The sequence below is a fragment of the Schistocerca piceifrons genome, chromosome 3, assembly GCF_021461385.2.
Source record: "Schistocerca piceifrons isolate TAMUIC-IGC-003096 chromosome 3, iqSchPice1.1, whole genome shotgun sequence".
Lineage (NCBI taxonomy): Eukaryota > Metazoa > Arthropoda > Insecta > Orthoptera > Acrididae > Schistocerca > Schistocerca piceifrons.
The window spans coordinates 480,272,893-480,294,746 of NC_060140.1; the positions used below are offsets into that span (position 1 = coordinate 480,272,893).

General features: G+C 36.3%; 1 protein-coding gene across 5 annotated transcripts in view; it reads left to right on the forward strand.

The window, feature by feature from the left end:
• The window catches only part of LOC124788645 (ninjurin-2-like), a 137,084-nt gene extending 116,586 nt beyond the window's left edge, over positions 1-20,498 (forward strand). The window contains exons 3-4 of one of the 5 annotated variants that reach the window (XM_047255921.1): positions 17,853-18,119; positions 20,054-20,182. In XM_047255921.1, the coding sequence (XP_047111877.1) occupies positions 17,853-18,035 (183 nt within the window). In that variant the 3' untranslated portion in view covers positions 18,036-18,119; positions 20,054-20,182. Of the gene's footprint in view, positions 1-17,852; positions 18,120-20,053 lie in introns of those variants that run through there. The other 4 variants (XM_047255915.1, XM_047255918.1, XM_047255916.1 and 1 more) reach the window with 4 other exon arrangements.
• The last annotated feature ends 1,356 nt before the right edge of the window (positions 20,499-21,854 follow it).

Below are 21,854 nucleotides of genomic sequence, written 5' to 3' on the forward strand. Positions count from 1 at the left end.
AACTCAAATATCACAATCGAAAAAACATTTGTTGTGAACTGGAATCGGATTAAATACTTGAAAAATATTTTTGCTTTTAGCTCCACGAATTCATAAATGTTATCAGACTTTATCCTATGTAAGGTAAACAGTAAAGCGCGCTGTACAGTAGCGCTCATTCATATTTGACGGTGTTACTTTATTACAGCTTAAATCACAAGACTTTTCTAGGTAGCAAATTTCAGCGAGTACAGGGTGCATACGACTGTTGGTGCTGTCTGTGGCATTTCTCCCTTCCCAGAGATTTAAGTTAAGTGTTGTGCAGTCACTGTAGTGAATAGGTGTGAATGCCCTTGTGCCCGGCGATATGCGTAACTGTGTCCAGGACTAGCACTCAACAGACAACTAACATCAAAGGAATAATTTTCACGCATGCGCTAGAACTCGAAATCGTCAATCTTTTGTTACCATCCACTCACATTCTCGAGCGTGTCTAAACACGCACCTGCCTTCTATTGTTAGTATTTCGATAAATAATTATCTGCATAAAAAACCTTTACCATTCCCGATGTGTATCTGAAGAGGGCAGTATTTGTGTCATTTCGGCGCTCAGTCCTCCTCTTGTCTGTGATCGTAAATAGGTACTTCACGTCTTCCGCAATCCATTGTGCTGGCTTGGACTGGATTTTGCGGCGGTGAGTGTCTTAATTAGGTTTGTATTATGCAGTAAAAGAGCTTTGTCAAAGATTTTCAGGAAAAGTGGCGAACTGGTGTCCTTTCGTAATACTGGAGTATTATACAGTTTCCTTGGCAAGCACGGAAAAAAGAACTGCAACATTCACAAGATGATTATTTCGTAATACGTTTTACGGACGCCGGAGTATGGCCCTGGATTTTACAAAAGATTTGTCAAATATTTTGACGGCATAATGCCAGCCAGCCTTTATGTTCTGTGGACGCTGTTAGTACTAAAGCACTAGTTTGCTGGTATTTGACGGAACAGCTGGTCGCTGAAGCTGCGCCACTGTTCAGATTTCAGCCACGGCAGTCTAAACTCCGCATCATCGCTCGAGGCGCAAACCGGATCGGTCGGCTGCTTTGTTTGCTGTGTAACTCGCTCACATTGCGTGCGCGTCGGCTTAAGTCAGTCAGGGTAGGGTCGAGCCCCCCGCTGCCGCTCACATCCGGAAGGCACACCGCCGTTCCAAGGCAAACTGGTCGGCCCTGCCCTGTGACTAACTGCAACTTGTCGGATAGTTCCGCCAGCACAGACCGAAGCGCCGTGGCATTGCACCCGCGTCCAGTCTGACTCACAGCCAGTCTTGCAACTGAGTTGGTGGATGTCCTGAGTCATCCCTACTATAGATCATTTTGCAACCTCAGCAGCTAGGCGTCATGAGTAGCTGCACCCCCTGAAAACAAACAGTAATTCTTAAATTGTCATTTTTTTCCTTAGTCACTTTTTGTGCCCCCAAGATGCCTGTGTCCTCAGTACTGTTGTGATCACAACCAGTGTTGCAACAGCTGCAGCTGAGTTGCTACCACGTAAATACCCTGAGCCATCTCTATACGAGTAGATCATTTTGAAACCTCAGTAGTTATGTGACGTCATGAACAGAACACATTACAATGCTGTGATGATGACATCAGAGTAAGTATATGGCTATTTTCCAAGGGAGCTAATGATAACAATGCAAACCTTAAACAGACACACAACAACATAATTTTCCTGTTAATGTTGCTGCTGTGATCTTCAGTATGTATACACGTTTGTTGAAGCTCCTCATGCTAACATACCTTCTACAAGTCCTTATCTGTGCATTACTGCTGCAACCTGCATCTTTTTGAACTTGTTTATTGTATTTGAACCTTAATCTCCCTCTACAATTCCCCCCCCCTTCCATCCCCTCCCATTCTTTTCCACACTTACCTCCATTACAAAATTGAAGATTCCTTGGTGTCTCAGGGTTTGCCCTGTCAACTGTTCCCTTCTATTAGCCAAGTTATCTCATAAATATCTTTTCTCCACAGTTTTATTTGCTGTCTCTTCAATAGTCCTCTGACAAACCCATCCAAGTTTCAGCATTCTTCTGTAGCACTATATTTCAAAAATCTTTATTTTCCTCTCATCATAACTGTTTTTCATCTATGTTTCACTTCAATACAAGGCTATGCTCCAGACAGATGCCTTTAAAAATGACTTTCCAACACTTAAATTCATATTCCATATTAATAAATTTCTCTTTCTCTGAAATGCTGTTTTCGCTGTTGACAGTCTGGAATTTTTTCTTCTCTGCTTTGAACACCATCATTTATTTTGCTGTTCAAATAACAAAACTCATCTACTACTTTTAATGTCTCATTTCCTAATCTAATTCCCTCAGTATCACCTGATTTAATTCATCTACATTCCATTACCCTCACTTTATGTTTGTTGAGCTCATCTTATAAACTCTTTTCAATATGCTATCCATTTCATTCAACTATGTTTCTAAGTTCTTTACTATTTATATGATGATTACAATGGCATCAAACCTGAACTAACACAATTTTCGAATTACCCTCTGGTTTCCTTCATAGGTTGATAATGCAGAAATTGAATAACATCGGCAGTAGGCCACAACCCTGTCTCACTACTTTCTCAACTATTGCTTCTCATTCATGTCCTCTGATTCTTATAACAACAGTCTTGTTTCTGTACAAATCATACAAAAACTTTCACTTCTTGCATTTTATCCATTCTACCTTCAGAGTTTCAAAGAGGGTTTTCCAATAAACATTTTCAAAATTAAAACCAAAGTAAATTCTCCATAAACTAAATCCTCCCTAGTTATAATGTGTTCCAATTGCGGTGCTTTGTACTTTTCAAAAACAGAAATTAGCAAGGAGAATTTCCAGGTGAACATGTTAAATGAATTTGTTGTAGTCACATGTTTCACCTGATAAACATCAAGCAATGTAAGAATTTGTAAGAAATACTTTGGACTCAAAGGGAAGATCTGTTTGGTCATCAAGCAAGAAAATGTCAGCTGTTCAAGAGATTAAACTGTGTATCCCTTCCCAAAAATGCTGTGTTGCTCAGATTAAGAAAATTTATCCACATCTTTAATGATAAATATGCTATTGCTTTTTACCTGTTGTATGCTGAAGTATGGCTATTAAGTAAACTTAATTATGTTTACTCACTTACAACATGCTGGATGGTAGCAGGCAGCAGCTTACTATGATTCAATGAAATTACAAGCTATCAAAGTTGCACAGAAGTTTGTTTTTATTTAAATGGCAACCACTTTTAGACCTTAGTAAATTATCAAGCCATCCTGTAGAACAGAATGTATTGTGTTACAGTCAACATGTACAATACTTAAGGTCAATCAAAGTACAAGTACATATGCCAATATGATTACACATTACATAAGGGCTACCGTAATGTGCGCACTGTGGCCACATTGCTTGTATGAGTGGCTAAGTGTAAGGTAATATTTGCATATGACAGTCCACTGCTGTGTGCGACAAAACAATGTTACATGAGCATTGAACATCATTAGGTAAACTGAGTTAGAGGGTGCTGGAGGGAGTGCACCATGTTTTAACATCAAGCTAAGATAGATATTATGTGTGATTATATGTAGCCTTAATTTTGTAACTCCCTAAAATAAAACAAACAACCTTCTCATGACACATTCCCTTCAGTGCCCCCTACCTCAGTTTACCTAACAATGTTCAATGCTCACATAACATTGTCTTGCAGCACACAGCATTGGACTGTCATATCTCTTAGACACTCACACAAGCAATGTGGCCAGTGTGCACACACTATGGTAGTACTTATGTGGTACGTAGTCATCTTGGCAAACATACTTGTACTTTGACTGACCTTATGTATTGTACATATTAATTATAATATGATACACTCTGTTCTACAGGATGGCTTGGTAATGGACTAAAGGCAAAACTGGTTGTCATTTAAATAAAAACAAACTTCTCTGCAGCTTTAATGGGTTTGTAATGTCATTGAATTATTATATTTGACTATAGAGAAGGGAAAAGGTGAAAAGTCAATGTCTCACATTAATTTTGCAAAATTGAGATGTATCATTGGAAAATTGCAAAGCATTCATGAATTTACACCTGTCATGGAAGGAAGTAGAAACAAAATTTCGGCATATGTTCATATCCATAGATAGTATATACACATGTCACAAGAAAACAAATTTTCATATTTTGAACTACTTTGCTTTATGGAATAAGTGTGATGAGCTTAACATTTCATTTTTACTGACTCTTGCTGCAACAGTGAATCTGAATACAGTTTAAAGGTAATTGAAATATTTTAGCAATTATACTGAGAAGGACAACATTTCCTGATGTTTTACAAAGTTATGTTTATCAGGTCACGAATCAATTGGTTGGTTTGTTGATTTGGGGGTGAGGACCAAACAGTGATGTTGTCAGTCCCATCGGATTAGCGGAGAATGGTGAAGGAAGTCAGCCATACCCTTTCAAAGGAACCATCCCAGTAATTGCCTGAAGAAATTTAGGGAAATCACAGAAAACCTACATCAGGATGGCCAGATGTGAGTTTGAAGCATTGTCCTCCCGAATGAGAGTTCAATGTGCTAACTGCTGCGCCATCTTGCTCAGTTCACAAATCAGCTTTCAGCTTTTCATGCTTCCTTCAGATGACAACTGCATGTCACAAACACAGAAAAATGTGATGTGTGACTTACACAGATATTATTTACATTCTTTGTACAGAAGATACAAAAAAGCTAATGTGCTTGCAAAGGAAAACCATCCATTTTGTGACATAGAAATAATTACATTTACTAAAAAGGGGAGTACCCAGAGTTGTTATGTGGAGATACATTTAACAACAGATGATAAATAAGATGAATTTTCAGTTTCAATCTAGTATTTGCAACAAGAACTTATTTTAACAATGGGGAAAATGGAAACTGAATCTGATCATTTAATACTAAGCTGCCATTCTGTGTTACATGTTTGTTGATTTCCAGTAATTCATTGCCAGAAGGGTCATATTTCTGCTTTTCATAACAGAATGTAAAACTTCACATTCTAGATCATGTAAATGGTTTTCTGCTAAACAACGCCCAGTCTTTCTTCCTTAATATTAAGCTTCTCTTATGTCCACAAAGTCTAATTGCCATAGGTCTGCCTGATTGACCAATATACACTTTCTCACTCAGCTTGCAAGTGATTTTTATATACAACATTCTGTGCCAAGGATTGCAGTTTGTCTTCACTATAGAATAAAAATTTTGATATTCTATTGGGAGTATAAGATGCAGAGCTTTAGTTGCAAGGCTTTTAACTTTTTTGCAAGATTGTCTGAAATGTTGCCAATATATGAGATTTTGCACCGACCTGTAACTCCTGAGTGATTGCTATTGGCCAGTGTACAGAAGTGGTGAAATTTTATGCATTTTTTGTAGTATATTATCAATCAGGGCAGAGGTTTAGTCATTTCTGGAAGCAATATGTTTGATGATCGGCAGCTCTGTTTTAAAGACTGATTCATATAAGTGAACAGATATCAGGCAATGTACCATCAAATGGAAAGCTGCATGTTTGTGGCTGCAATAACTTCCTTAAGGTAGATTGGTTCGTAACAGTCCTCGATTAAAACTTCAAAAATAGTTTTGCATCTTGTTCATGGCTTACATAGTTTGTGGTTCTTCTCCATTAGATTTTTCATTAACATTTTCACTACAGTAATAAATACATACAAAGAGCAGTATAATGAAGGAAAAAGTAAACCCCCATTTTCAGTGGAGTTCAGTAAAATGCAGTACAATACCTCTTCAGCCATGAATGGGATAATGCAACTTGTGTATACTGTTCAGCTTATCAACATGCATCAAGGTTTAGACCACACATGTCACACTATTGCAAAAGTTATTGTCAGCACAGGAAGTTGTCCCCTGAATTAGCATATATGACAGTGAGATCAATCAAATATTCAGTCACTATATTGAGACATAAAACAGAAGTTCTGGCTTACAGTGGTCAACAGCAGTTAACAACATAAGATACAAACACTACCTACAAATTGTGGCTTGTAGGAACTCTGAGGGGAATGCAATGGAACTACACAGTGCCTTTTTGGAGACATCTAGTAGGTCTGTATCAATCCAAACAGTACACAATCATCTTCCACTGATAAATGTGGTGTTAGGCATCCATTTTGAATCATACTGTGAAGGGAACACATGGAACGGAACCTGTGTCAATCATGTTGGGATCTTTTTACTGACAAGTGTAGGATATGCTGGTCACTTGATGATAATTATAGAAGAGTGTGTTGGAGGGCTGGTACCAATACACATTACAGTCATGCAATTCCATGGGTGTAGCAGTGCAGTACATTAGTCATGTTTTGGATCAGTATCATTATGAATGCTGGACACCACTCATTGCTACCCAGACTAATCTGAGGACTGCTTGGTATGGATGGGATGTTACAGCCTATACTCCAAATATTGAGTCAACATTTTGGCAATGACTTCATCATTCAAGGTTGTAATGCAAAAGCATACTGCCCTTAACTCATTGATGTCTTTTTTCTTTGATTTACTTCACAATCAAAAGTGTTTGGCTTCCGTCAATGATATTTTCTGAAGCTGGACAGATAAAGAAACGTTGTGGCTTTTCTTCTTTCTTTTTAGTTTTGCCAGTAAATGTTGGTGTATCTATTCACAGAGAATTTGGTTGAAGAAATAACACAAGTAGTTTATGGTACACTGTTTGGAAATAAGACAAACTCCACTTCAGGCCTTACTTCGGATTTGATTATAGAGACTAAGTCTGAAAGGCATGACTAAGAATTATGGACTTTGGAGGAAGTAATACTAAATGTGAAGGCAGATAATTAGTCAGCAGAGAAATCAGCTGAAAATTCTCTGATTTAATACTCCCCTTCATATTGTAGTTATGAAGCATAAAAATTCAAATTAGGATAGCTTGTTGTTTGAGCAAAACTGCATTTACCTTCTACAGGATCTGATGGACATAGACAGTTGCAAACATCTATACCATTATGATTGTCACTGGTACATACAATCTAAAAATCTTACCCTACCTCAAACTCTTTTTAAGTTGCTATCTGTCTCTGTGAAGTTGTAATTAAAAACACAAGAAAGTCCCAAAAAACTATTTACTTTGATGTCTGGCTGAATGCAATAGTAATATGACATTCTCTTGTCCCTTCCTGCCAACAAAATAAGTGTCTGGAATACATGTCAATTGTGTTTGTACTGTCTTTGATAATTCTATGTGTCTGAGGGAGAACATGCCCATCCCACTCAAGGCATGGATGAAAACTCTTTCTCTTCCTTTATTATAGCATTATACTAATGGCTCAACCCCCATTATACCACTGGCTCAACCCCCCCTCCAAACCCCCCCCCCCCCCTTTCTATAGCCAAGGACACTAATGTACACGAGAGCAGAGCTTCAAATGCCAGAGGGAAAAATAGAAAAAGCTCAAGAGCCTGTCATAAATATTTTCCCAACAATGGAAGGACAGTGATAACTGTTATAAGGCAGCTTTTCCATTATCACATGCTTTAGTGGACACCAGTTAAGTACAAATAAACCACAGAAAACAACAGATCCTGATTCTTCTCGAACCAAACAGAAATGAAGGCTTCTATAGGTGGACTCCTCTTGGCAATTAAAGTACTCTGGAGATTTACAGAATAATTCCAGACTTTGTGCTCAAGAACACAGTGTCTTTGTCAGGCTAGGAATCACTCTAATGTGAACCTCCTTTCGTTGCATATACTTGCCATTTCTGGACTTGAGGCAAGTACAACATGTAGTCAAACAGAGAATGAAGACTTCACTGCATCAGGAAAGCAGACATATCCATGTGCAAGCCAAATGTTAACAACTGGGAATAACAGAGTGCAAATCAATATCCAGTATATAGTACACACAGCCAGCTGAGACAACTGAAGCTGAGACAGTCTCCTGTAGTCCTTAAATCTACTGCTGTTGTTTATCCATGTGATCTGGTACTGATAATTTGTCACACAATGACAAGCAACCTTGCTGTATGTATGCATAATTACATCAATTCATCCATTAATATGTCTGCCAGTATTATAAAAGTAGCATGAACTTCCCATCTACTGAATCATGAAACACATTTTTTGTTGATATCCGAAGCATTACAAGAAAGAAACACAATATAAATTGTGGGAATCAATTATGGGAATAGAATAGAAAAATACAACTACAGCGATATTGATGGTAGCATGCATTACCTACAGGGGAAACAGTGATAGTTGAAATTAAGTTTTTCAAGACAGCTACAAGTCACAGTATGTAAAACAAAATTGTTTAAGTATTGAATGTAGCCCAGAAGTAATCAGTGCCAAATGGGTTAGAGATTACTGACTGGTGGGATAATCTGGGCAGCAGTACATGTTTTGATTCACCTGCATTTGAGTCAGATCTCCCACTACTATTTTGTAAAGTAAGGGCATGTGACACTGTTGATGGATGTTCATCCATTGGGTGGGGTCATTATCCTTAGTGACTTGCTTGTTGATATTTATAAGAAGTTTAGTACATGCTGATCACGTCATCTTCTCATTTCCTTTCTTTTCTGTTACCATTCTTTAAAACACAGAAATAACATTTACACTGTACAATCATTTATTATTGACATTTACCATACACAAATACACAATTAAGGCCTTACACTGTAAAAAAGAGAAGTGATTACACCTCACTATTTCCATGAAAAGCCTTGACAATAGTCCAGAAGGTTTGGATTCATAGTAATAATTGGTTAGGTAGCCTGATTAGTAACTGAACTATTCCTCTTGCCTGCCAGGCACACTTACACATATCTACATCAATCAGACATGATTCTTGAAATTTTCCTTGTGTATTGAATATTCTATGACGCTTCAGGATTGCAACCAGATCATGTAACTTCTTGCCACAACATTTCAACTGGGTGGTTGCTAACCAAAATATTGTGGCAAAAGTCAACATGATCCGGGTGCAATCCCAAGACCTCACAGAACATCAATCAGATATTCTGAAATGCACGTCCACTGTGTGGGTGCAGATGCTGTCTTGTCCAATTTCAAATTTTCAATATAAATATTGGTATTGCTGTAAGTGGAGCACAAAATCTGCCTGAGGCTGTCTGCTAATATTTGTATAATTGTTTTCAAATATTTCATACAATTTTTTTTTTTCCACACGTCTCCTTCCATTTTTGGGATTTTAAGTTTTCTGGAAAGTTCAAATGTTTTCCTTTTTGAGAACATTTTGTGTATATCTACAATTTAGTAGCATTGGATAGGTGGTATTTTAACTTTATAATTTGGCTCAAATAATCTAAGGTCAGAAGTGCAGGCACAATAAAATCTACCAAAGTCTAATATGGTAACTATTAAATGCCAAATTTCAGTTTATGAAACAGATTAGTATATTGTAAGATTTATGAGGACAGTATAGTCTTGTTTTCTGTGTCTTTGACATGATCAAAATTACATTCTCGAGAAGATTAAGAGCTATGTTTTGCTTCTTACAAAATATTTACTTCAGTTGAATATTAATCTTATTTACTCAAACACACATTCTCTAATTATGGGAAACCACAAAATATATTTCCTCAGAAAAATAAAAAAACAAAAACATGTTTCACTGTAAATGAATCTTTTGTTTATATAACAACTGCCAAGTCCATTTTTACCTTAGGGATTACAGTACTACATCTAATTTTAGAGTCTGTCCTGGAACCATGAAAAGAAAACTTGCTACCAGTAGCACAAAAGTCTTCTTTTTAAGTTTCTGCAGTATGTTTTCTTAATACAGATCTGCCATCAAAAACAGCCCATAGAACTAATCAGAATTTAACAGCGATTCTACATGGCAATAAAGCCTTGTTCATGTTGAAAGGTTTTATATGATATTAGTCATCAGTGTTCTGTAGAGGTGTGTACATTTACATTTACATCTACAGCTATACTTTGCAAACCACGATAAGGTGCATTGCCTCTGTGAACTTGGTGAACATTTGGTAACAGAGATTAGTAGTATACTGTTTTGTTTTCTAATGTATTGTTTTGCTATGTAGCACACTTTACATTCCCAAAAGTTTCATAACTTGTTTTTGGTCTCCACTCATCAGTTTTTCTTGTAGTACAATGAAGAGGCTGTAATTTTTACCTCCTTTCTTCCTTATTTTTGAAGAATTCCCTTTAATCTGGATCCAGAGTGCCTTTGTCCCACCCTTCCAAGTTCTCTTATTTCTCCTCTGAGAAAGAGACTAGTTTTAAGAAACTTGGTAGTATTTCTTTGTTTACCTATTTAACTATACGTTTCTCTACCACATGTATCTCTGAGTGTATACCCCCTTCCTTTTCAGTTCATCTCAGGATAATAGTTGTCACAGTATTCTGTGCTATTTGCTTACAATTACTGGTGCTTTGTTTAGTATGGGAACAAGAATGTAGTTCTGATAGTGTTTAGATAGCACAACAGTTTCTTAAATATACCTAAACAATATGCAAATTATTCCTGATACTTTCTCTTGATGCCTTTACCAAAATGATTATAAGCACTTTTCTGTGCTTAAACGTGTGAACAACCCCTTCAGGCCCTTTCTTCAGAATGGTCTCTTGTAAGCCTATCTATATTACAATCCACAAATATTTTTTCCATGGTAGCAGCTTGGTCTTTACTTCTTTTGACTACCACAAAATATTCACCTAGATTAGATTAAATACTTGTTGAGTCCACAGGCTTATAGTGAGGTGAACATTAAGAAAATGGAACATAATTTAGGAGTAAAGGTAACAACTCACTGAACAGTGTGTGTGTGTGTGTGTGTGTGTGTGTGTACAAACAATCTGTACAGCTACATTGTGCAACATGAATACACTGTTTGGCACAGTGTATTCAGCTGACACAATATAACTGTACAGGGGTATGTGCATACTCTATTTAAGTAAAGGATTCATCCAAAAGCTAGCAAAAGTTCCAACCTTATTTAAATGCCCTTTGATGATTCTGTGACTCTAGTATTCAGTAAGTTGTTATCTCTACTTTCAAATGATTCACATTCAGTGAATATTACATAATGTATACTATACAATGTATACATATAATAGAGAGAAACATTCCACGTGGGAAAAATATATCTAAAAACACAGATGATGTGACTTACCGAACGAAAGTGCTGGCAGGTCGATAGACACACAAACAAACACAAACATACACACGAAATTCAAGCTTTCGTAACAAACTGTTGCCTCATCAGGAAAGAGGGAAGGAGAGGGAAAGACGAAACCCTCTTTCCTGATGAGGCAACAGTTTGTTGCAAAAGCTTGAATTTCATGTGTATGTTTGTGTTTGTTTGTGTGTCTATCGACCTGCCAGCACTTTCGTTTGGTAAGTCACATCATCTGTGTTTTTAGATATACAATGTATACAATATTACGTAATGTATACTAACAAAGGAACCCATATGCTAATGTTCTTTCACAGATCCTAAGTGAAATAGTCACCAAGGATGGGAAAAAAAAAAACTTTTCCCATACGGAGATTAATTAAAAGCTTCCCACGAACATTCAAATGTATACGTACTAAAATGCCCCTGTTGCCTTTTTTGATGGTCCTTGTAATGACACTGCCCCAGTATTTTGAAGTTTGTGTTAAAATCCCAGTGCTTCAATGTCTTATCCACTGGCACAGAATCTGGTATAACTCAGCCTTCCATAAACTGAAGTCCTCTTCCATGCTCCCCAGTAATGGCTGTTTTATTGGACATACAGAAGACAGGTTTTGGCCAGTGCTGTTTTTTTCTTTTTTTAAAAATAAGCACTCAGTTTTACTGATATGCAATATAAAAGGTGTGGCTGGAACTTTTTTGTAACTTCATCTTCTCCACAGGTTGTATTATGGTTTAAGGGCATGGAGCATGCCCAATCTGCCATTAAAAGTAATTATTTTCTGGAATACTGTTCTGGTATTTCAGTTTCCAGAGCAGACTCTCCACATCTGAGATGGTGCACACCTTGTGTAACTAGAGTTTCTAGCTCCACATTCCTCTGCATATGGTGCTGGCAACTGTCTGTGTACAGGTACGAATGTAGTAAAAACTCTCTTGTGACCACCCAAATAAAACACAGAAATTACTGGGCAGCATGGAAGATGACCTCAATTTTCAGAAGACTTGGGTATATCAGATTCCATGCCTTTGTGACAGGACATATATTGGACAAACAGTGCTTAGCATAGAAGATCGCTGCTGAGAACACAGTGGCACACTCAACTGATGTACCCTAACAAGTCAGCAATCACAAGGCACTGTTTGTCCAAGACTCAAGTTATGGAATATTCTAATGGCTTTGGATGACAATTTAAGTGTGAAGTAGATATACTAACTTCCACTTCTTTTGCAAGATGACTTATGTGAGATGTTCAGCTGAACTCCTTTCCTGGCTAGCCTGCTGCAGCAAACTTTCTTTTCTCGTCTTCTCCGAAGTATGTTACTAGGTACAGGAATTTCTTAAGACACTTTCTACTTATAAAAATAGGTAGACATACAAATTTTCATTTCCTTCAATTAAAGACATGTATTAAACTTCAGACATATTACAAATCTCATGCTTCACATGAACATATATTGTTTCATAAGTATCTCGCGTCTCCAAACATCAGAAGCAAACTAATATACATATAAGAGAAAGTGGGCTTAACACCCTGCCCATTCTCAACATGAATCTTAGTGTGCGTCTTCCCTTTAACAGGGTTACGACAAGAGTTTTTCTCAAGAGTACCTTCTCAACTGTCCTCATTATTATAACAATGGTCACTGACAAAATTAACATAGAATAACATAGAAGCTGCATGGTTCTTATGAACACTTTCACTAAAACTTCCATGGATCACCCAAGAAGTACTTGTTGTTGCCGTTTGACCAACGTATCTACATTCTTCTTGCGACTGAATATCAAACCTGCACACACAAACATGTGACGTACAGTAGGTAGGATTCTATCATCCCACACTCACTTCTAAAATATCATGTGTTCCAGATGGTAGAAGGCTGAGTGGTTCTAGGATTTATGCAGAAATTCTTGAAACACTAAAATATGAACATACCAGAATTTTAGCACAAATGACAAAATACTGGTTTCAAAAACACATGCTGTAAGCAGACTAAAAAATTAAACTAAAAGGTAGTAATTCTGTTGTCTATGATGGACTCAATCAACAACTCAGGGCATATTTACTGACAAACTTAAGAACATTCATCTGTAAAACTGGAGATAAGTAAACCAGCTCTGATTACGGAAGTATTTAACTCCTATCAGTCTTTCCAGTATTTTTTGAGAAAGTTACCTATGATAAAATAGTGATTCATTTAACTGAGCAGAACATTTTGTGACCTTGCTGAAGCCTTTGATTGTGTGGCTCACAGAACTCTACTTGATAAACTAAAGTGTTATGGCATCCCTTTTGTATGGATGGAGTCTTACTTTCAGAGCAGAAAGTAGAGAGTCTCGTTGACAGATTGTGCCACAGGCACAATGCTAACTTTAAAATGGGGGAATATCAAGTGCGATTTTGATACTGGGTCCATTCTTGTTCTTCACCTACATAAATAATCTACCAAAGACTTTAAAGGATAGTGCAAAAAACTTTACTGGTGTTGCAACTATGCTAACCAAGGAAGCAAGGGCAACCTTGGCAAACACAGTTCACATGATAGCTGAATAGGCCTACAAGTAGTTCATAGGAAATGTTTCAAGTCTTAATCTCACAAAGACTCATATTATGTAACAATATTATATATATTAACAAGGATCGTTATATTACGAATAGCAACTGAGATCCTGAGTCGCAGATAGGCACAACAAGAAGACTTTCAGAAAATGAGTGTCTGGCCAACAAAGCCTTCATGAGAAATAGACACCACACACACACACACACACACACACACACACACACACACACACACACACACACACATGCAAATGCAACTCACACACACATACCACAGTCTCTGGCTGCTGAGGTTTCTAGTAAACTTAACTAGGATAAATATGAGCATTATTTTGTAGTGTAGTGATGGTTTATTTTTAATTAGTATAGAGATTGTGCACCATTTACTTGTCTTATGTTAATCTATGCATTGATTTGTTCCACACTCCTGAAGGTTCTTCTTCTTAATGGAGTCTACAGAAGAAAATGAATGAATGATTTGTATTTATATTTATTTTGTTGAGTAAATCGTACATGTACAGTACAGCGCATTAGATATTGGACAGGTCAGTGCAAATATATCTTCTTGTTTACATTAATGAATATTTTTTTAGCTCTGCCTTACAGTTAAACCATTTCAACTAGAAAATTACAACTGAAAATATGAATAAACTAATATTAATGATTACAGTCTGTACGTGCTACAAACAGGTAGTCATAATACTTTTGTAAGTGATAAAGAATGTTGCATATCATGTAACATTAATTTTCTTTGGGTCTCGAAGATTTTGGAGGAACGTCCAGACTATGGAAACAATGCATTAACAGACATTATTTTAATTCTGCTTTAAATTTTTTTAAGATCATTGATTACTTTAATTTATATTGGCAACTTATTGTAAATAATACTGCCATAGTGTGAAGTTCCTTTTTGACACAAAGAGCTTTTTATTTGAAGCATGTGAAAATCTGTTTACTGTGTTGCGTTATGTTGACACAGGTTTTCATTTTTGAGGATGATACTAGGATTTGTTACTGAAAATTTTCCTTAATGTACATTGCACTTTCAAAGGTGTAAATATATGGAAGAGGAAGAATTCCCATCCTTTTAAATAGTGGTTTGCAGACTTTATTCCTTTCTTTTCCAGGCCTGATTCCCAATATCCTTTTTTGCATGAAGAGCTTTAGGCAGGATGGTGAGTTACCCCAGAAAGTGTTCCCATGCTTCAGAATAGACTGTATACTAGTATAAAAAAATTTCATTAGACAGTGCTTATAACAACAGTTTCCAAGATTCTCATTAAACAATAAATCGTACTTTGCTTCTTAAATATGCTATCAAAGTGAGTATCCCATCAAAAGTTATCTTGCAGACAGACCTCCAGAAAGTTTTTATTAGCTACACTTGCAATATCTGTGTCTGATACCTGCATTTTTATATCCTCTTCACTGTTTGTCCTGACATTATGAAAATTTAATGCTACTGTTTTACTTTTATTTATTATTAGTTTATTTGGGCTGAACCAGTTCACAACACAAGCTCATGTAATCGACAGTGTTGTCTGTACATTTATAGTGTATTCTTACTGAATAAAATTGTTGTGTCATCTGCAAAATGGATAGTGCTATGATACTGTTCTGTTAATGCTAGGTCATTTACATATATCAAAATAGGATGGAACCAAGTACTGAATCCTGCAGTGCACCATGCTTTACTTCTTTATCATCAGAATAGTGTCTGGTGGGTTTATTACCTTTTTGAAACTATTTCTACTACTTGCTTGCAGCCAGTAAGATATGATCTAACCCAGTTGTTAGATGTACTTCTGATACCAATACTATCAAGTTGCTTCTGCAATAAAGTGTGGTCTATGATGTCAAAAGCATTAGACAGATCAAGGCATATGCCAGTTACTTTTTTGTCACTATCAAATTTTTGGAGCACTTCTCTCAGAAATTCAAATATTGCTGTTTCTGTTGAGTGGCCTTTCCAGGGACCTTGTTGGACTGTGGATTCACTCTGGTGATGATTACCTACACCAATAAATAAAACACCAGCTTTATATTTTATCCTGTGATGTTGTTACATACCAAAAAATTAATTGTATAAGTATCAGACCATGAAAACTTACACTCATATAATACTCCTACCTGTTGACTGTAGCAGAAGTCGGGCACTGATGACCACACAGTTGAGTGCCCCATAAACCAAACATTATCTTAGCAGAAGTGACTGTGTGAATTAGGGTTTACTGTTTTATACATTACGGTACTGCAGACTCATGTAATATCAAAATGTTATTAACTGAATATAATTACATTTAAAATAATATTATAAAGTCTAAAATGTTCTCAGACATATGTAACAATTAAACAATTATGAGTAAGGTGTTGGACCAGAATTCCAAAGTTTTGCATTTTGAAGTCCGGGCACTAACAGTTGTGCTTTTTGAATATGTCTCAAGAATGAACTTGATCTAAACTTGTCACGTGTTTCCCTCAATTCACTATTGTTTGGTAAAATGCCATTTTGAAATCATGCATGATAATACACACATCAAAAAAAATTTTGCATCACCTCGGTTCTGAGTGTTCTGGAACCTGTACAGAAAATTGGAATAGAAATCAACATAAACATCATTCTGCCCTTTTTATTGCTGATGAAAACCACACATTGCATGTTGTATCACCATAAACTGAGACCATTAAAGGTGGTGGTCCAGATTGCTGTACACACTGGTACCTCTAATACCCAGTAACATGTCCTCTTGCATTGATGCATGCCTGTATTCATGATGGCATACTATCCACAAGTTCATCAAGGCATTGTTGGTCCAGATTGTCCCACTCCTCAATGGCAATTCGGCATAGATCCCTCAGAGTGCTTAGTGGGTCACATCATCCATAGACAGCCCTTTCCACTATATCCCAGGCATGTTTGGTAGGGTTCATGTCTGGAGAACATGCTGACCACTCTAGTCAAGTGATGTCATTATCCTGATGGAAGTAATTCACAGGATGTGCACAATGAGGGTGCAAATTGTCGTCCATGAAGATGAATGCCTCGTCACTATGCTGCCAATATAGTTCCATTATTGGTCAGAGGATGGCATTCACTTATCATACAGCTACTATGGCACCTCCGTGACTACCAGCTGCTTACATTGGCCCCACATAATACCACCCCAAAACAGAAGGGAACCTCCACCTTGCTGCATTCACTGGACAATGTGTGTAAGGTGTTCAGCCTGACCGTGTTGCCTCTGAACACGTCTCCGACAATTGTGTGGTTGAAGGCATATCCAACACTTATCGGTGAAGAGAATGTGATACCAATCCTGAGTGGTCCATTTGGCTTGTTGTTGGGCCCATCTGTAACACACTGCATGGTGTCGTGATTTCAAAGATGGACCTCGCCGTGGATGTTGGGAGTGAAGTTGAACATCATGCAGCCTATTGCTCATAGTTTGAGTCATAACATGATGTCCTGTGGCTGCACAAAAAGTATTATTCAACATGGTGGCATTGATGTTAGGGATCCTCCAAGCCATAATCAATAGGTAGCGGTCATCCACTGCAGTAGTAGCCCTTGGGCGGCCTGAGTTAGGCAAGTCATCAACAGTTACTGTCTCTTTGTATCTCCTCCATGTTTGAACAACATTGCTTCGGTTCACTCCGAGATGCCTGGACTCTTCCCTTGTTGAGAGCCCTTCCTGAACCACAGTATTGACTGTCTAGGCATGGTTGAACTACTGACAACATGAGACATGTACCTACTTCCTGGCAGACTGACTGGAACTGATCGACTTCCATCTTCCATCTTTGGGCGGGTTTAGTGACATCTCTGAACATTCAAAGGGACTGTGTCTGTGATACAATATCCACAGTCAATGTCTATCTCTGGATTTCTGGGAACTGGGATGATGCAAAACTTTTTTTGATGTGCGTATAAAGTACTGGCAGCATTTTAAGAAATGTGTTAAAGAATGCGATTGCAGGTATTACAGAGATCTGTTTTTCTGGGGACTGGAATATCACAATTACTTGTTTCATTGCTATGGTACATATTTGTGTGGTATAATCTGTACCAACTAAGCAGCTTTGCTTTACTACAGGTGCTTGCTGGCTCACTCACAATCGTTCTGCTGAGACTTAACATCAATGATCCTGGCAGGCACTACACTGCTGCTGTAATTAACCACATTTGCTTGGCATTTGTTATGGGTTCCTGTGTAACAAATACAATAAAAATGAGCTTTGGACTAGATCCAACCGTACAAAGAAACAACTCTGTTTAAAGTGATCAAGAATTGTCAAAATTGCATCAAAATACTGACACCATAAACGTGAAGTGTGAAATTGTGGAATTTTACAAATGATATGTACAAAAGAATGATTTTGATTCAGTGTTGTTGCTTTTTAAATTATTTAATGTTATTAAATATATATGGAATTATATGTATGATGTAATTTGGTCATAACAGAAGTGAAACATGTGGCATATTTAGCACTCACCTAATTTTTCTAATGTTGCAGTGAACAGATGAAACATTTTATGGGATAATTAAAAATATCCTCTTCCCTTCTAGTGTTCATATAACATGATGTATCAATTTGTACAAAACTATGTTTGACTGTGAAAGATAACTAAAATGATCCATGCAAGATCTCAGTTCCATTTTGAATATTAAACCTTATTTATACTTCCCATAACTATGCTTAAAGGGGAAACTGAACAACCAGTAATGAAAATTTACTAACTGGGTATGATTGTTACAACAATGCAGGATGTATTACTTGAAGCAAAGAACATTATTTACTCAAAGATAAAACATGGGATTTGGTCTGATTTCTCTAGACTGTCAGAGAGCTGATTAAACTTAGAAACTAATAGACATTTTTTGAAAGTGACTGTGTATTAGATTTTGTGTTTTATTGATAGCTGCACTAACTCTGATAAAAGACTTGCATATAAAATATGTATCAACCTGACAACTTTGCTACTTCACTTCCCTTCCTATTCCTCTAATTTTATCAAGGGGAAATAACTAAACTGATTTCAAATGATAAACATAAATGACAGCTGGCTGTGGTAATAAAGGGCATTTCCACATTGTCCATCAAATGGAATGGGGTATTCAGATGCAATATAAATTAATAAATGAAATTGTTATAGTAGGTTATTCATTATAAGATGGTAAATAGAAACAAAGGTAAGGTGTTCATATGTTGGAAGTGAGAAAATATTATTACAAATCTTGTATAATATGACATACCAAGATGTACGGCTATTGTTTACAACAGGTATAAGTTTATATTTTCCTTTATGACAGAGTATGAAAAAAGACCTCTCTGCAGTACACATCTACAGACTATCTTAGTTACTTGCAGTCTGTAATTCAGTTACCTGAATTTCTGGTACCTTAATAGAGTGTATTGATTATCATTTGCAGTGCCAGAAACTTGAATAATCCTCATCTGAAACAAGCTGACTTTAATGTTTTTACTCTGTTTGTTAACAAGTTTTCAAGGGTTGTTATATATTTTAGTTGATGCAGCAGATGAATTTCCTAGCACGTACTTTGGCAGACCAAACATTTACAATTAATAATGACTGTTTTATTACTGAGTTGCTGTTTTTCATTTACGTTACATAGTATTCCTTTTTTGGGCTTTATATACTTTCTCCTATTTGTTATAGTAGAGTACAAAACATATGCCTTAAAATATTTTCCTGCTGTTCCAAGAATAACCAACAGACATATTGGAAGTAAGAATAGATTAATTACAATATTTATGAAAGGATACAAGCCACCATATTCCACCAACTGTTATGTCTTCACAATTACTTGAGTGATATTGATGGGGAAGTAAACAGTTGCCATTCTCTAGTATATTTCCTTCAATATTCACATTTGCAGATACTTACAGCATAGGCCTATGCTCTTTATATACAAGTTTACCACCCATCATTTAACATACTTCTACATGAAAAAATCTACAGCTTGTAATTATCCTTTGGTGATTTTCTTTTCAAGTTCAGAAATAATTCTCCCACTTTCAAGTTGTCATAACTGAACCATCCAAATAATTTCTTCTTCTTTCTCAGTGTTAACTGGATGTTAAGTTTTTTCCTTTCATTCATCCTTTATTTAATGTAATATTTCTGTTATAACTTCTCTATTCAGAAAGAAATAGGAGTCATTTCTTTCATTATATAACTACAGCATTTCACAGAGTTTTAGCTTTTGTTCAATGTTATTTTAATTTTCAATTTTGTTTTGTTATTTATTTATTTTATTTTCGTTCTTTACAGGCAACACAAGCTATAATTTATGTTGTCTTAACTGCAACCTATAGTATCAACACTGGCTGCCAGCAAAGAAGGTGCAGAATCTGGAACAATATAGCACTTTCTTTAAATATATTGACCACAATAGTCAATGTTATTATCAGAGGATTTGATGCACCACTGATTAGCAGTAATGGGACTTCCGGGACAGGAAATTTCACTATGTAGTTGAAACACTTTTCAGCATTTCAACATAATATGGCAATATGGAAATTTGTAAAGTCAGTGTTTCATTCTGAAAAACTTTGTGATGTGTGAAGAATGTGTATGTGGAAACCGTACTTTAAAAGGATGGAACATTGAAGGATGGTTCTTAGCACTCCACAAAACATTAAATTTTTGCTAAGAACAATGACTACATGATCAGTAGACTACTTTTACCAGTTGTTAATAAAGTTATTTACAAATATTTATTTTTATTGAACTATTTTCAAATGTAAAAGTAAGATAAGCACCTTGTATCATATATGTTTTCATGAAGAAAATATATGGATTCTGCCACTAAAAGCAAGTTATATGAGAATAATATTTTATAGTGTTTAATTTGCAATGTTACCAGAGGTTTCTTGTGTAGATATGGGATAAAATTTGTGTCTTTAAATTTTTATCTCTGTAAGAAACACTTTTGATCCAACACCACACTTACACTTTCAAATTTTGTAGCTGACAATTGACCATATAGTATAAAAAACAAAATAAATTTAAACATATTTTTTGTATGGTGTGTGTTCTTTATTTTTTTCAGTAAGATCAGGACTTATTGACAATTTAAAATACTAAAAATTTCTGAAAATGCTATAGTTATGTCATCTTTATTGAAATGTTATGATCTCAAATATGTGGTAGAATTCAGATTAAAGTAACATCCATGAATGTTTTGGAGAAAATGGCCATTTACTTCTCTCAGTGTATTCTAAATAGGCACATGGAGGTCAAAATGGCACAATATTTCAGTATCATATCAAGGTAACATCGTGAGTTATTCTGAATGTAGTGGACAAAATCATATATTAAATTATCTGTAATTTTTTTGCCTTAAATGGGCCTTAGGAAATAAATTGCAAAGTTCATACTATCTATAACACCAAATGCAATAGCCTCATTCTGCTGTATATATGCAGAGAGGTTTGAACACCTTATGATGCAGAGAGTGATATACAGAAAAGATGACACTGAGGCAGGAGCTATCAGTTCCAAAAGCTGGGAAATACGTTACTTTTACTTTTATTTGTGTCTGTCAGCAGTCCTGCACAATTTGCTTCTTGAAGGTAAGTTCTGGTCACCAATTTTATACCTCAATTTTTTGACAAAATAAAGTGCACTTCTCCATTGCTAAAACTCTACAAAATGTACAAGCCCTCTACAGCGTCTACCTCCTTACTACCAGGCTTCCAGGTTGGCAATATTATCCACACTCATAACTTCGTCACCACTAAACTTCAACATGAGACTCACTTCAAATATAAGTAAGGCCTTGCAATCTGACCATGATGGCCTAATCATAAAACTGTCTGGAGTTGGAAATATTCACAAATGTGAGGCTTAATCCAGGACAATGAGACTGTGCATGACATACACATAACAAATCTTAGATATGATCTGGAGCTCCATTATCAATGGGAATATTAAAATTGCTTACATGCTGTGATAGCCACATTCTACCTCAAATACCAAGAGGCCATGTTCAAAGAATAACAGGAAAGGATACATGGCTAATTGGTACACTCCTCATCTGTCAAAGCTTTGAACACTGCTAAAGTCTTAC